The 17656-nt window shown below is 44.5% G+C and overlaps 1 protein-coding gene across 1 annotated transcript in view; it reads right to left on the reverse strand.

Annotated features, from left to right (window-relative positions):
* The window catches only part of LCT (lactase), a 53280-nt gene extending 38437 nt beyond the window's left edge, over positions 1-14843 (reverse strand). The window contains exons 1-3 of the mRNA XM_054477882.2: positions 13934-14843; positions 6631-6710; positions 3048-3131 (exon numbers count right to left, since the gene is read on the reverse strand). Coding sequence (XP_054333857.1) covers positions 3048-3131; positions 6631-6710; positions 13934-14573 — 804 coding nt within the window. The 5' untranslated portion in view covers positions 14574-14843. The remainder of the gene's footprint in view (positions 1-3047; positions 3132-6630; positions 6711-13933) is intronic.
* Positions 14844-17656: the final 2813 nt, after the last annotated feature.

Below are 17656 nucleotides of genomic sequence, written 5' to 3' on the forward strand. Positions count from 1 at the left end.
GATCATGCCACAGGGCACTCCAGCCTGGGTGACAGAGCGAGACTCCATCTTAAAAAAAAATGTTGTGATGGAAAAAGGGAAGAGACTGAAAATCACATCCTCAAGTACCAGCCATGCAGTGCCTCTGCTGACTGCCTGTCAGAGGCACGCCGCCTCCGCACAACAGAGATGGTTTTAAAATGGCAGCTGTGTCTGAACCCATTAGCCTAGCAACAAGCTCTGGTTTAATTCCATGAGGAGGACAAAAGGCACAAGCAGACCTCGAAGACACTAGAGTGCTACGTAAGGCCCAGAAACCTTGTCAGCCAGCCCACAAACACAGGCCCTGGGTAGCAAGCAAGTTTAGGTTCAGGTGAGGCAGTCACAAAAACAACTGAAATTGATCATATGTGATTTAAAAAATACCACCCTCATTATCATGTTCCCAACACTTGGACTTCTTTTTCTTTTTTTTTTGACCAAAAAAAGTCTCTCTCTGTCCCCTGGGCTGGAGTGCAGTGGCGCCATCTCGGCTCACTGCAATCTCCACCTCCCAGGTTCAAGCGATTGTTGTGCCTCAGCCTCCCAAGGAGCTGGGATTACAGGTTCGTGCCACTATACTTGGTTAATTTTTCTATTTTTAGTAGAGACGGGGTTTCGTCATGTTGGGCAGGCTGGTCTTGAACTCCTGGCCTCAAGTGATTCACCTGCCTCAACCTCCCAAAGTGCTGGGATTGCAGATGTGAGACTTATTTTTCTTTTGAAGAGACAGTGTGGTGTCTTAGAATGAGAAAGCCCTGGTTCAAATCCCAACCCTGGAGCTCACCACCTTGGTTAAATTGTTTAAACCTTAGAGTGTGTTTTGAGGGGTTGAGATGATGTGAGGATGAAGTGCCTCCCAGGTGTCTGGGATAAGCAAGCACTAAAATTATATAGCTGTTACTCAGATGTCTTTGTGGTTGTATCCGTCACCTTTGATTAGATCAGTGGTCCCCAACATTCTTGGCACCAGGGACCGGTTTCATGGAAGACAATTTTTCCACAGACTTGGGGGAGGTAGGGGGGATGATTTGGGGATGAAACTGTTCCACCTCAGATTATCAGGCATTAGATTCTCATAAAGAGCACGCAACCTAGATCCCTCCCATGCGCAGTTCACAGTAGGGTTTGTCCTCCTATCTAATATGGCTGCTGATCTGACAGGAGGTGGAGCTCAGGTGGTTAATGCTTGCTCGCTTGCCACTCACCTCCTGCTGTGCAGCCAGATTCCTAACAGGCCATGGACCAGTACTGGTGCTCTGCCTGGGGGCTTGGGACCCCTGAATTAGATCATCTTGTTATTTGTAGATAACAAAAGCAGCAGTGTCTACTACACAAACAGCTAGAAACACATAGACATTGGGATTGGACTGGTGCTAATTTGTCCATTTCAAGCACACTGCCTCAGGTAAAATGGAGGGTCCATGTACCTGAAGCTCAGTTTGACATTCCTGAGCTTGGCCTTTTATTTTTATTTTTATTTTTGAGATGGAGTCTCACTCTGTCACCAGGCTGGAGTGCAGTGGCGAAATCTTGGCTCGCTGCAACCTCCGCCTCCCAGGTTCAAGTGATTCTCCTGCCTCCACCTCCCAAGTAGCTGGGACTACAGGTGCGTGCCACCATGCCCATCTAATTTTTGTATTTTTAGTAGAGATGGGTTTTCACCATGTTGGCCAGGATGGTCTTAATCTCTTGATCTCATGATCCACCTGCCTCGGCCTCCCAAAGTGCTGGGATTACAGGCATGAGCCACTGTGCCCGGCCAAACTTGGCCTTTAAAGGGATAATTCCTCAGGTAAACCATCCTCCTTGGTGACGGAGATGGTGGGATTCAAAACCACAGGTGAGTGTAGGGGGCTGCTCTGCCTGCCTCGTGGGAGGCACAGGCTGAAAGCAGCAGGGAGTGGCTTTGTGCCCAAACCTGCAGAGGCAGGAGGTCCAATGTGGGTGCATTCCAGTGGCCAGACATCCTTGGAAAGGCCCACAGGAAGGCAGCTCTCCAGGGTTATAGGAATACTGCCAGCACTCGGAAGGTGCAGGAGAAAACATGGGCACCATCAGATAGACAAGGGGAATAGTTGGGACTCTAGGGAATGAAGCAAGTAAGTCACACAGCAGTGACCAAGCCTAAGAGAGAAACCTGGTAGTTGGATAGGAGGCTCCTAACATACTTTCTCTAATGAGCCCGCATCATTAGACTTGAGAAAAGCAGTACCAGGTACAGGAGGGAGTCCTGAGCTTACTGGAAGGTCCATACAGCTGGGATCTGATTTAGTAGACCTGGGTGTGAAATGTTTGTTTTTTTAAAAATGTGGTAAAATAGACATAAAGAAGAAATTTACAGGCCAGGTGTGGTGGCTCACGCCTGTAATCCCAGCACTTTGGGAGGCTGAGGTGGGCGGATCACTTTAGGTCAGGAGTTTGAGACCAAGATGACCAACATGGTGAAAACTTGCCTCTACCAAAAATACAAAAATTAGCCAGGCGTGTTTGTGTGTTCTTGTCATCTCAGCTACTGGAGAGGCTGAGGCAGGAGAATCGCCTGAACCCGGGAGGTGGAGGCTGCAGTGAGCCAAGATCGTGCCACTGCACCCCAGCCTGGGCAACCGAGGAAGACTCCGTCTCAAAAAAAAAAAATTACCATCATAACCATTAAATGTATAGTTCAGTGGCGTTAAGTAGATGCTTATCGTTATGCAACCATCACCCCCATTGATGAGTTGCCTTTTTAAAACTCAGAATGAACCCTAGAATCTCGATTCTCGGCAGATTTCTACACAAGCAAGCAGAGGATCTATATAAATATTCATCTTAACAAGCTAACCCTCGTATCCCTTCTAGGAAAGACTGCCTAACATCCGATGTTCTCTAGGGATGCTTGCAACAGATATCTCCCCAGACACAACTCAGCCGGTCTCTGACTGTTGATGGAAGTTCAGTTTATGCAGTAGCCAAAGCATTAAATGTCTAATCTGCTCTCTGAAATCTTCGCCGCATTCATCATTAATGTGGAAAAGGGCTCAAATTACCTGCAGTTTACTCAGCTTCTGCCGCAGACTTGCCTCATTTTGGCATTCATAAGACAAATCAAGAGAGAGGAAATCGACCGCGTCCTGAAAATAGTAAATAGGGTCATTAGAACCTAAGCAGTGTCAAGACTAAGAGCCTCTCAGAATTTTGTTTCTCCCCTTATCACTAAACCAAATATTCCAAAGCGGGATTTTCCAAAGGAAAAGATGGAGATGGAATGAGAAAGAGTGTGTGTGTGTGTGTGTGTGTGTGTGTGTGTGTGTGTGTGTGTGTGTGTGTGTGTGTGTGTGTGTGTGTGTGTGTGTGTGTGTGTGTGTAGGGTAGCGGGGGGTGCCTATGCCTGTATGTTGTTGGGAATGCATCACCTATGTGCTCATCCATGTGCCTCTGTGTTCAGCACACAGAAAGCACGCAGTGTTGATGGCTAAATGAATGCGTGAAGGAGTGTGTATGCCAGAAATGGGAGGCAGCTAGAGGCCAGTGCTGCCCCTGGTGCTTCCTCCACAGACCCTCACATTTGGCCAGGATGGGGGTGGTGGAGCCTTCAGCCACACATGACTCCACAGTCATCCCTGTGAATCCTACCAGGTTTTTGGTTTTGGTTTTAATTTCAGGCCACCATTTGAAGTCCACCCCCAGTTATCCCTAGCCAGGCCAAGAGCTAGGGCCTGTGGAGTACGCGTTGGGGACTTCCTCTTTAGCAGAGCACAACCCTCATGGTCCTGGTCATCGACACCCCCATCCACACTTCTGATGAGGATGTCCCCTCTGCCCTGCCTCTGGCCTGCATGTGCTCAAAGAACTTCAGATTCACAGAGTCTACACAGGACCATGCCAACACTCCCAATGCTGCGCTCCCCTCCACGAGCCTGGCTGGCCGTACCTGTCTACCCTTGGCCTGATTAGATCATTACCTGTCTTATCCCTCGCACTGATCATCTGCTTCTTCAAGACAAGGACTAACGGTTACTGTCACCTGGTCAGAACCAAGTGCTCTGTGCATGCCTAGTGTTCCATTATTGGAATGCTAAGCCTATGGAAGTTACTTATATCCTCCTGCTCAAGGTCTTCGCTAAGGTCTGATTGCAAAAGTTCAAAAAATTGCAACCTCAGGCATAAATGGGTTAATAAGTGGTTCACTACTGGCTCCCTGTTTCTTTCTCAGTCAAGTTGTCATCAGGGTTCACTAAAGACCACACTGGCAGGTATCACTCCAGCATTCCCTGCCCACTCTCGCAGCTCTTGCTTGTGTCTGTCAGTTCTGCACAACACATCGTCACTGAGTTCCTACCTCTGAATGTCACACTGTGCTGAGATGGTGGGCAGGGATTCACATTTAGAGATAAATAATATCCACAGAGGTTTACACCTTTAATAGGGAGGGTTAGCAAATGCACCAATCACACAAGGAGAAGGCAGAAATTTAGAAGTGCTGTAAGAAGCCCACACCAGTGGTTCTCATGCCTTGCTGGGGATTAGACTCACCTGGGGACTTGGGACGCCTGTGCAGGCCCAGGTGGGTCCCACCACATTAAGTCTTGGTCTCTGTGCTCTCTCCTAGCTCTCTAGGTGGTTCTGATGCCCACTCAAGCTTGGGAACCACTGGTCTAAAGCAATGGCTAAGGGTCCGGGTGGGGAGAGAGCGCATCAGGGTGAGTGAGTGAGTGTTACTGAGTGAGGCCTCCGCTGGAGAGCACAGTTACATGTACATTAACAATGGAGAAAATTTTGCTGGAAGGAGATTTGAGGAAGGCAAGAAGACAGGAAGACAGGAAGGACGTCCAGTAAGGGATGCAGGAGGGTAGGAAGCAAGCACAGCACTCACACGGGCAAAATAGGAGGTGAGGCCAGAGAGAAAGAGAGAGACGCCCACATATTCATGCACTGGAGGGTCCTGCGGGATTCGTCCCACTCGGGAGTGTGGCTTCCCAGCAGGGAACTGGTCAGAACTGTGCTTTTGGGACATTACCCAGAAGCGTTGCACAGCATGGACTGGGGCGGAGAGACTAGTACAAAGGCTATTTCTCGACAAGCATTTTTCTGATCAGCACTTTGGTCTCCCGCGTTCATAACTGATAGCAGTTATCGCCCTCTGTAAACTAATTTAGGTGCCATTCTGGCCGTGCAATCAGCCTGGGAGTTGTCCCTCCAGAACCTTATCAGGTCTTGGTTCCATCGTGTTTGAACTGGAAAATCTGAAGACCTGACCCTGACTCCTGGGGCCCCCATCAACACACAGATGCCAATGAGCAGCACGGCATCTCTTCAGTGCCAGAGCGATGCTGCAGAACTACGGAGACCAGTGATGGTTCCCATGGCTTCCAGACTGCCCAGCTGCCCAAGGGGGCCTGAAGCCGTTCACTTCCCAGATTATTTTAATTTTTCTTTTAAAAATTATAGTTAAAGGCTGGCGCGGTGGCTCAAGCCTGTAATTCCAGCACTTTGGGAGGCCGAGGCAGGTGGATTACCTGAGGTCAGGAGTTCGAGACAAGCCTGACCAACATGGTGAAACCCCATCTCTACTAAAAATACAAAATTAGCCGGGCGTGGTGGTGCACGCCTGTAATCCCAGCTACTTGGGAGGCTGAGGCAGAAGAATCGCTTGAATCCAGGGTATAGAGGTTGCAGTGAGCCGAGATCATGCCACTGCACTCCAGCCTGGGCAACAAGAATGAAACTCCATCTCAAAAAAATAAAATAAAATAAAAAATATAAATTATAGTTAAAAAGTGACAGTTGGCTGGGTGTGGTGGCTCATGCCTCTAATCCTGACACTTTGGGAGGCTGAGGTGGGAGGACTGCTGAAGACCAGGAGTTGGAAGTAGAGGCTGCAGTGAGCTGTGATCATGCCACTGCACTCTGGCCTGGGTGACAGAGCAAGGCCCCAAGACCCTGTCTCTAAAAAAATAAATAAATAAAAATAAAAAATAAAAAGTGATAGAGGATATATGCACATTTTTAATTTTTTTTTTTCAAGACAGGGTCTTGCTATGTCACCCAGGCTGGAGTGCAGTGACATGATCACAGTTCACTGCAGCCTTGACCTCCAGGGCTCAAGCGATCCTCCCACCTCATCCTCCTGAGCAGCTGGAACTACAGGCATGCATCACCATGCCTTGCTAATTTTTGTGTTTTTAATAAAGAGGGAGTTTTGCCATGTTGCCCAGGCTGGTCTCGAACTCCTGGCTCAAACAACTCTCCCACCTCCGCCTCCCAAAGTGCTGGGATTACAGACATGAGCCACCGTGTTTGGCCAGGTGCACATTTTTGAAAAACCCCTTTACCCTAGTACCTGTTTTGCCATAATCTCATCTCTTATCCTATAAGCTATTTTGGACTCAAAAATCAGAGCCAGCAGAGGCAAGTGGCTTCTTCCTGCAGGCAAGCCGACACTTGACCAAACAGGAGGTTCAGCTTCAAGATTTTGTTTTTAAGGTAATTATGAACCTGGAGAATGTACACCACTCATTCTGAGGCATTTACAGAAATGTCAAACCAATAGACCAACACTTCTCTTGTTTTTAAAAAATTAAAATCAAACTCTCCTGAGATGTTACAGTTATATTTTTGGGCTGCTATCACCTGGGCAAGCACAGATATGGGTGGTTCTAGCAGGAGCTCCGGAATATCTTCAGCTCGCAGGACAACAGAGACTTTTCCACCTGAAACCAACCAGAGACATGAACAGCAGGTGAGCGAGGGCAGGAGGCTTTGACTGTGGAAACCACTGCGGGATTCATTTCCTATGGACCTGAAGAAATCATCCAAATGACTTTAGCTGAAAGATTTTAGAAGACAAGGTGGCTTAAAAAAATAATGTTCCTTTAGAGAGTGTTTTGTGAAAATGGACTATGAAATGCAGAGCAGTTGGAAAGTTGGCAAGGAGAGAACTCCTTCCTAAACTTTTTTTTTTTTTTGAGATGAAGTCTCGCTCTGTCGCCCAGGCTGGAGGGCAGTGGCGCAATCTCGGCTCACTGCAAGCTCCACCTCCTGGGTTAATGCCATTCTCCTGCCTCAGCCTCCTGAGTAGCTGGGACTACAGGCGCCCGCCACCACACCCAGCTAATTTTTTGTATTTTTAGTAGAGATGGGGTTTCACCGTGTTAGCCAGGATGGTCTCGATCTCCTGACCTCATGATCTGCCCGCCTCGGCCTCACAAAGTGCTGGGTTTACAGGTGTGAGCCACTGTGACCGGCCTCTTTTTTTTTTTTTTTTTGAGACAGGGTCTTGCTGTCGCCCAGGCTGGAGTGCAGTGGCGCGATCTCAGCTCATTGCAGTCTCTGCCTCTCAGGCTCAAAATCCTCCTGCCTCAGCCTCCTGAGTAGCTGGGACTACAGGCATGTGCTTCCGTGCCTGGCTAGTTTTTAAATTTTTTGTAGAGATATGGTGTCATTATATTTTCCAGGCTGATCTCAAACTCCCAGGCTCAAGCACTTCTCCCGCCTCGGCCTCCCAAAGTGCTGAGATTACAGGTATGAGCCACTGCGTCCATTCCTAAACTTCTTTTTAAAGTCAGGGTGCTCTCAGGAAACTGCTGTTCCCTGATTCTTATTCATGGGAAAACATCAATACAGCCCCTACTGGGCATTGAGGGGAGAAACAAGGAAATATAAGCATGTGTGGCTTGTACCCACTTGCTTTGACATTGGATGACATAACAGTGGTTCTGAAACTGTTGTGTGCATCACAATCACCTACCGAAATTGTTAAAATGCCAATTTCAGGCCGGGCACGGTGGCTCACGCCTGTAATCCCAGCACTTTGGGAGGCCGAGGTGGGTGGATCACTTGAGATTAGGAGTTCGAGACCAGCCTGGGTGACATAGTGAAACCCCGTCTCTACTAAAAATACAAAAATTAGGCGTGGTAGAGTGCGCCTGTAATCCCAGCTACTTGGGAGGCTGAGGAAGGAGAATTGCTTGAACTTGGGAGACAGAGGGTGCAGCGAGCCTAGATTGCACGACTGCACTCCAGCCTGGGCGACAGAGTGAGACTCCGTCTCAAAAAGAAAAAAAAAAATGCCGATTTCAGGCCCTGCCCTCAGAGACTCAGAGTCAGCAGAGTAGAGTGGGCCCAGGCACATGTATTTTAACACACTTCTCGGGGGATTCCAATACAATGGTCCTCAGACCATAATTTGAGAAACACTGTGTGGAGCTGGGATGGCTAAGCCGTTCTGTGTTGCTATCGATGGATATAAATTTTCAACCCACATTGGATGTTCCTTGAGGAGCAAAACTTAAACATTTATTTAATCCCTCCAAGTATCAAGCTTAGGACTGGGTGGATAGAAAGTGCTCAGACCTGTGATTTGGAAACACAAAACAAAAATTGAATAAAACCGGAGTTTCAGATTTTAACAATAGGACCATATGGCTGTCTTCTCACTTTCACCCAAATTCTCTACAGAAGGAAGATATATCCTCCACCAATGAAACCACCACAAACAACCATTACCAACTACAATAGTGCTTATTTTGATAAGCCTAATGAATCTTTGAAATCCTTCTAGCACGGAATATCACTCTGAGATATTTAGTTCTCATTCTGACAAGATAACGTTTCCCAGTTATTTAATGGTTGTGCCCCATGGATCTGTTTCACATTCCACAGATTTCCAGACTTCAGACCATCATCACTTCCGCAGATTAAACCACTAATCTACTTCAGTGTCTCTATACATTTGCCTATTCGGGACATTTGTTGTAAATGTAAATGTAAATATGTGGTTGTGACTGGCCACTTTCACTAGCATGTTTTCAAGGTTCATCTGTGTTGTATCATATATCAGAACTTCTTTCTGGCCAAGCACGGTGGCTCACACCTGTAATCCCAGCACTTTGGAAGGCCGAGATGGGAGGATCACTTGAGGTCAGGAGTTCGAGACCAGCCTGGCCAACATGGTGAAACCTCATCTCTACTAAAAATACAAAAAAATTAGCTGGGCGGGGTAGCACATGCCCGTGGTGCCAGCTACTTGGGAGGCTGAGGCAGGAGAATTAATTGAACTTGGGAAGTGGAGGTTGCAGTGAGCCATGATCACGCCTCTGCACTCCAGCTTGGGCAACAGAGCGAGACTGTCTAAAAAAAAATAAATAAATAAATAAATAAAAGAACTTCTCTTTTTATTGCTAAATAATATTCTATTGTATGGATATATCAATATCACATTTTATCCACCAGCTGATGGTCATTAGGTGTTTCCAGTTTTGGTTTTTATGAATAACACTGCTATGAATGTTTGTGTACACATTTTTGTTTGGACATTTGTTCATTTCACTTGGATCTATACCTAGAAGAGGAATTGTTAAGCCATATATTAACTCTAAAGTTTGAGGAAACACTGGGCTGTTTTCCAAAGTGGGTGCACCGTTGTTCATGGCCCCATCAGTGTACACAGGTTCCATTCACTCCACAGTGTCACCAGCACTGTTATTGTCTGTCTTTTTAATTATAGCCCTCCTTGTAGGTGTGAAGCAGTATTCTGTTCTATTTTAATTGTTTAAGTAGTTGGTTCATTGGCATTTCTTATTTTTTTTTTTTACTTTTAACCAAGCTATGTTATATAACATTTTTGATGTATATTAAATAATACATTTTTAAAAGAACAATAAGTCTACAGGATTGGACTTAGAAGGGAAGTGAGAATGAGGGAGAGAAAGGGAAGAAAAACCACTTTTTAAAATAGTAAGGAGACTGAAAAAGAGAACTTATTCTCTGTCTTGCATGATACTGGGGACAGATATTTGGGGAAACACAAAATGAAGGGTAGGAGAAATAAGCAGAAGAAAAGAAGGAAGATATGAGTTTAAAAAGAAAGTCTTTAGTCACCTGATGGAAAGTAAAAATAAAATATGGAAAACATTTAAATAAACATGTACATATAGTTTTATAATTTAAAGAATTTTGTGGCATTCACCTTCAAAATAAGATTTTTCTTTATTTGAGATTATATTGTCTTTCCTTCTTTCTATTATCATTTTTCAATCCTGCTTCTTCTGTAGTCTTTCGTTCTTTTTTTTCTTTTCTTTTCCCTTTCTTTTTCTTTCTTTCCTTCCTTCTTTCTCTCTCTCTCTTTTTTCTTTCCTTTTTTTTTTTTTCTCTCAGGGTCTGGCTCTGTCGCCTAGGCTGGAGTGCAGTGGTGTGATCTTGGCTCACTGTGTGATCTTGGCTCGCTGCAGCTTCTGCCGCCGGGGTTCCAGCGATTCTCTCACTCATCCTCCCTTGTAGCTGGGATTACACACGCACACCACCACCCCTGGCTAATTTTTGTGTTTTTTTTTGTTTTTGTTTTTTTGGCGGAGATGGGGTTTTCGCCATGTTGGCCAGGCTGGTCTCGAACTCCTGAGCTCAAACAAGCTTCCCACCTTGGCCTCCCAAAGCGCTGGGGTTACAGATGTGAGCCACTGCGCCTGGTCTCATTTTTTCAAAGTTTATTTTACTCAGAGCTTCTTCAGTAGGATTGGAGCCAACACACGTCTCTGTGTTTATTTGCTGACCCGCCGCAAGACAGGCTCTGCAATGAGCGCAGTGGTTCTTCTTCATGGCGCTCCTAGGTTCAGGAAACTGTCTCCATGTCCAGAGCTCCGCTCTCCCTCAGACTGGGCCCCTTTCCTCTTTCTGGAGCCTGCTGTCTCCCTGTATTCCCGACTGCTCAAATGGTGGCCCAGGAACAGCCTTCCTGGCAACTCTAAAATACCCCCAGCCACTCTCACACTTTCTTCCCTTACTCTGTCTTTTAAAAAAAAATCGTGGTAAAACACACATAACAGAAAAACTACCATCTTAACTATTTTTTTTTTATTTAAATTTTTTTTTTTTTAATTTTTGAGGCAGAGTCTCGCTCTGTCGCCCAGGCTGGAGTGCAGTGGCGCAATCTCGGCTCACTGCAAGCTCCGCCTCCTGGGTTCACGCCATTCTCCTGCCTCAGCCTCCGGAGTAGCTGGGAATACTGGGGCCCGCCACCACGCCCGGCTAATATTTTTTTGTATTTTTAGTAAAGACGGGGTTTCACCGGGTTAGCCAGGATGGTCTCGATCTCCTGACCTCGTGATCCACCCACCTCAGCTTCCCAAAGTGCTGGGATTACAGGCGTTGAGCCACCGCGCCCAGCCATCTTAACTATTTTTAAGTGCACAGTTCAGTATTATTAAGTATATTCACATTGTTGGCAATCAATCTCCAGAACTTTTTCATTTTTCTGAACAGAAACTCTACCCCCATTAAAGAGCTCTCTATTTCTCCCCTACCCCAGTCCCTGGCCTCTGCCATTCTCCTTCCTCTCTCCCTGAATTTGACTGCTCTAGTTTCCTCCTATACATGGAATCATACAGCGTTTGTCTTTTTGTGTCTCGCTTATTTCACGTAGTATAATGTCCTCAAGGTTCATCCATGTTGTAGCATGTGACGACTTCTTCCCTTTTTAATAAATGTGGAGTAATATTCCATTTTATGTCTATGCCACATCTTGTTTATCCATTCATCCATTAGTGGATATCTGGGTTGCTTCCACCTTTTGGCTATTGTGAATAAGGTGGCTATGATGTCCTAGTTTATTTTTTATTTATTTATTTATTTATTTATTTATTTATTTATTTATTTTTGAGACGGAGTCTCGCTCTGTTGCCCAGGCTGGAGTGCAATGGCGCAATCTCGGCTCACTGAAACCTCTGCCTCCCAGGTTCAAGCGATTCTCCTGCCTCAGCCTCCTGAATAGCTGGGACTACAGACACGGCTACCATGCCTGGCTAATTTTTTGTATTTTTAGTAGAAACGGGGTTTCACCGTGTTAGCCAGGATGGTCTCGATCTTCTGACCTCGTGACCCGTCCACCTCAGCCACCCAAAGTGCTGGGATTACAGGCGTGAGCCACCACGCCCGGCCTTATTTTATTTTTGTGTTTAAGGCCGGGCGTGGTGGCTCATGCCCATAATTCCAGCACTTTGGGAGTCCGAGGCGGGCGGATCACCTGAGGTCAGAAGTTTGAGTCCAGCCTGGCCAACATGGTGAAACCCCGTCTCTACTAAAAATACAAAAATTAGCCAGATGTGGTGGTGCGTGCCTGTATTTCCAGCTACTGGGAAGGCTGAGGCAGGAGAATTTCTTGAACGCGGGAGGCAGAGGTTGCAGTGAGCCGAGATCACACCACTGCACTCCAGCCTGGGCAACAGAGTGAGACTCCATCTCAAAAAAAAAAAAAGAAGAAAAAAATGTTTAACATCTCTATAATCAAATACATGCAAATTAACAAGAGATGAAAATAAGTTGTTTTCAGCTGTCAAATTAGTAATAAAATATAGCATTTGAAACTGACAGAATGGGGTCAGAAGAGTAATTTCATAATTGTTCGTATAAATGATTACAACTTTTCTGGAAAAAAATTTAGTACCACGCTTTAAAATCTTAAAGAATGCAGATCTTTTCACATAGTAGTTTCAATTCTAAGACTCTGTCAGAAAGAATTTATCAGAAGGTGGGAAATAGTTTATAGATAGGAATGTCATTGCAACATAACTTGTAACTAGTGAAAATTAGAATAAACATACAAAAATAAGGAAAATACCTTAAACTTTATGCTCCATTTATACAATGGGAACCTAAAAGACTATTGAAAGTTATGCTTTCAAGTTTTTGTTTTGTTTTAAGCAATACTATTCTAGCACTGCAGTAAAATATTATTTTAGAGATGGTGGCTCTCTATGTTGCCCGGGCTGGTCTCCAACTCTTGGCCTCAAGCAATCCTCCTGCCTTGGCCTCCTAACGTGCTGGGATTACAGGCATGACCACCACGCCTGGCTCAAGTTTTTAATAAAATGAGAATATATAGTCATAAACTATGTTAAAATGAAAAAGTAGAACATAGAAGTATATATATATACATATCAGGTACTATATATACAAATAAGTACGTATATGGTATATAATAAAAACAAGAAAGCATATATAATCCAAAATTGATTCTCAAAATTGGTGTACCTAACATACTCTTAGGGAATTGATTATAATCACAAATGTCCTGGTTCAGCCTAGGCCTACAGATCAGAACTTCAAGTCCCCTAGGAGGCAGGAATGTGAACAGTGACAGTTGTGCTCACCCCATCCTGTGGTATATAATTGTTTCATCTTGTATTTGTCTGTCTCCCAAGCTGGATTGTAAGCTCCAACTAAGACATGTAAGTACAGGGGAGCTGAGGGGGAAGGACGGGAAACCATGAAACCTTGCCTCCAAGTCAGGGCAGCAGGACTAGACGGAAAGGAAGACAGAAAGACAATCAGTGCTTGCACAGCTCAAGACTGGGCAAGGGTTATTTCAAAGATATATGTGTGTGTATACAAATATATATATATTTATATATATATATTTATACATATATATATTTCTGAGATGGTGTCTTGCTCTGTCGCACAGGCTGTAGTACAGTGGCATGATTTCGGCTCACTGCAACATCTGCTTCCTGGGTTCAAGCAATTCTCCTGCCTAAGCCTCCCGAGTAGCTGGGATTACAGGCGCCTGCTACCATCCCTGGCTAATTTTTGTATTTTTAGTAGAGATGGGGTTTTGCCATATTGTCCAGGCTGGTCTCGAACTCCAGACTTCAAGTGATCTGCCCACCTTGGCCTCCCAAAGTGCTAGGATTACAGGTGTGAGCCACTGTGCCTGGCCTCAAAGATATTTATCAAAGGAAATGCTCAGCGTTTTGCCATGTTAGCTACCCCTTCCTATCGCCAGTGGGAAATCAATACAATATTAATTTCTCCCTATGCACAGACATAAGAGGACTGCTGAAGGTGAGTGGGGAAAAATGTCGAATCTGCTCTAAGGAGGACGGGGAAGGTGTGTGATGAAGGCTGCCAAGGGGTCACCATCAGGTCAATGTGTACTCACCCTGAGAAGCATAGTTTTCGTGGTAAATCTCATAGGCTTTTCTGTGGGCATGACTGAGGGTTTGGAGTTGTGACGCTCTTGATTCCTGGTTGGGAAGCTCCTTGATCACTTCCTCCAAGTCACTGAAGGTGAACCAGATCCCAACTAGGTCCCCGAAGGAGTGGAAGGCAAATGTGGCATAGTCGGCGAAGAGGTCAGCGAAGGCTTCGGTTCTCTGGAGGGTGCTGGCAGGGAGGGTCTGCTGGTGCAGGATGACCATGGGCTGAAGCCGTGCAGTCTTGAGGGCCTCCAGGAGTTGCCGGTAGCACTGCACTGTTTTCTCGTCTGGATTCTGGGTGCTTCCTGCTGGGAGGAGCTGTGCCCATGACAGAAATACCTTATAATGGGTGATCTGACTGGCATGGAGACTGCTGAAGTATTCTGGCAGGAAAGTGGGCAGTGGCTGGTGACAAACATACATGTCTTTGTCCCCTGTTACAAAGTTAGAACTCTGGTCTCCCAGGGGACCACTCAGGTTGTGCAGCAAGTCATTGGTTAGAGGACCAGCGGTGGAAATGAAATTTCTATCAGACTCCCAGTCTGACCCCCAGCATGAAAAACTTAGCAGGGCAATAAAGACTACATGCCAAGACAGCTCCATTTTCTAGGAACTGTTAGGAGGTATGTGGAACCCTTACTTTATAACTACAACTGAGGTTGTAAAATACTAAGTGATAATTAAGACTTAATATTTAACTGGGTTATCTATGATCACAAAATCAGTACACGGTTCACTAATGCAATATTTAAAAATGTAAAGATCAGGGCCGGGCGTGGTGGCTCACACCTGTAATTCCAGCACTTTGGGAGGCTGAGGCGGGCGGATCACGAGGTCAGGAGATCGAGACTGTCCTGGCTAACACGGTGAAACTCCGTCTCTACTAAAAATACAAAAAATTAGCTGGGCATCGTGGCATGCGCCTGTAGTCCCGGCTACTCAGGAGGCTGAGGCAGGAGAATCACTTGAACCCAGGAGACGGAGGTTGCAGGAGCCAAGATCATGCCACTGCACTCCAGCCTGGGCGACAGAATGAGACTCCATCTTAAAAAAAAAAAAAAAAAAAGGTAAAGACCAACACAAAAACCTCAGACTTCCTATTCAATTTAAGCGGAGGAACCCGGAAAATGTCTGAAGAAAACAATTATCAATTTTTTTTTTTTGGTGACAGGGTCTCACTCTGTTGCCCAGGTGAGAGTGCAGTGGTGCGATCACAGCTCCCTGCAGCCTTGACTCCCTGGGCTCAAGTGATCCTCCCATCTCAGCATCCTGGGTAGGTGGGACCATAGGTGTGCGCCACCACAACTGGCTAATTTTTTGTATTTTTAGTAGAGATGGAGTTTTGCCATGTCACCCAGGCTGGTCTTGAACTCCTGGGCTCGAGCAATCCTCTTGCCTCAGCCTCCCAAAGTGTTGGGCTTACAGGTGTGAGCCAGTGCACCCAGCCACAAATTATTTTAAAATTTGTTTACATAATACAACAAAAATAAGTCTTTTGCCCCAAATTTTCTTTAAAAATATGCTGAACATATTTTGTAAGATTCAAACAGTACGGAAACATCTATGAAAAACTTGCAAATTCCTTCACCCTCCCCCCTCCTCTTCCTAGAATAAGTATCTTCAGCAATATGTATCTTTCCAGTTTTCTTTCTCTGCGTATCTTAATGGTTATACAGGAGTCAGAATGCCTGGGTTGAAATCTCATCTGACGAAAATTACTTAACTTTGTGCCTCTATTTTGTCACCTGTAGAATGTGGATAATTCATCATAGGCTGTGGGGATTAAATCGGTCTTTCTTGTAGCATGTATAGAACAGTACAGCTCAGGGATCATTATTATTACATATATACAAATGGAAACGTGTGTATAACATTTAAAATATAGAACAATTTAACATATATGGAATTATGCCATATGTATTTTCAGCCTTCTTTTCTTCACTTAATAGCTCTTAGAGCTCTGCTTGTATCAGAACATATAGATCCACCTCTAACAGATGCACAGCTTTCCACAGCAAGAATGTACCATAAATTAACATCTTGCATATTAAACACTTCGGTTGGTTTTACATTTTTGTGTTGCAAACAATGCTGCAAATGAATATCCTTATATACAGGCTGGGCATGGTCAATCACGCCTGTTTTGCCAGTACTTTTGGAGGCTGAGACTGTAGGACTGCTTGAGCCCAGGAGCTTGAGGCCAGTCTGGGCAACATAGGGAGATCATGTCTCAAAAAAAAATGGTTTTTGATTGATTGAAATGCAAATTGTCTTCCAAGTTAAATTTTACATATAGTTAGATGTGTGCCTGTATCTGTCTGCCTTGCTAATGCCTATTATAAAACTTTTACATTTTTGATACTTTGACGTAAATATTATGTGCTTTTTCTGATTATTTAAGAAGTGAAGCTCTTCTTGTTAATTGGGCATTTTTCTTCTGAGTTTTATCTTATTACTGATATAGGAATTCTTAATGGGAGTTTGGATATCACATACTAAAACGTGATAGAAAAATTTTCCCATCTTTTAATTTGGTTTATAGTTTTCTTTTTTAAAATAGATTCCCATGACTTTCCATAGACTGTAGAGGGTGAAGCCTGGGAATCTTTTTTTGTTGTTGTTGTTGCCACCCAAGCTGGAGGGCAGTGGCATGATCTCAGCTCACTGCAACTTCCACCTCTTGGGTTCAAGCAATTCTCCTGCCTCAACCTCCCGAGTAGCTGGGATTACAGGTGTCCACCACCATGCCTGGCTAATTTTTGTATTTTTAGTAGAGACAGGTTTTCTCCACGTTGGCCAGGCTTGTCTCGAACTCCTGACCTCAGGTGATCTACTCACCTCAGCCTCCCAAAGTGCTGGGATTACAGGCATGAGCCACCGTGCCTAGCCTTTTTCTTTCTTAAGTGAAAGCAAGCCTATTAGGAAAGTAAAGGAATAAAAAATGGTTACTACGTCGGCAGGGCAGCCTAAAGATACATGATACCAGTCTTCTTATAAAAATCCCATGACAAATCTACTTGAGTATTCATTCTTGTTTTTAATGTTTGTCATTTATTTTTAAAATACTTAATTGTACATACTTGCGGAGTACATTTTGACAAGGTTTCATACAAGTTGATTCCACGGAAAGAGATAATTATTGGGAGAAACGTGTTTAAATCATTGTTTTAACCTATATTAATCTGTCTTGCTTTCTACTAATAGATTTGTGGCTGCTCAAATTCACATTGCACTGGAAAGCTCAGACATCAAGGCAAGTTGAGTACTCATGGGTATTAGACTGTCCCACGTGGGCCTTAGCCTCAGACAGTTATTTTGCTTTTGTGACCTTTAACATACTTTGTGATTTAATGAATGCCATCTGTTGTTAAAAGCTGCAACACAGGAACTGCTCCACCTCATGAACATGCTGATCATAGCTAAGTCTCAGGAACTGTTAGCATCATAAACGGTAATAATTTTTCCTGGAAGACCATAAAATTTGGAGATAGCTTGTAATATAGCAAATGACCTATTTCCCCTAAAAAAGCAATTTGAAAACAATCCTGAGAAATTACCCTTAGGACACAGAAGTAAAATAAATTATTAAAGAGCAATTTTTAAAAAGTATAATAAACTTTTATAAACTTAAAAAAAAAAAACTGGAATTAACCTTGGAAAGTCATCTCCAAGGCCTCTAGCTTTCA

Source organism: Pongo pygmaeus, chromosome 11, assembly GCF_028885625.2.
Source record: "Pongo pygmaeus isolate AG05252 chromosome 11, NHGRI_mPonPyg2-v2.0_pri, whole genome shotgun sequence".
Classification (NCBI taxonomy): Eukaryota; Metazoa; Chordata; class Mammalia; order Primates; family Hominidae; genus Pongo; species Pongo pygmaeus.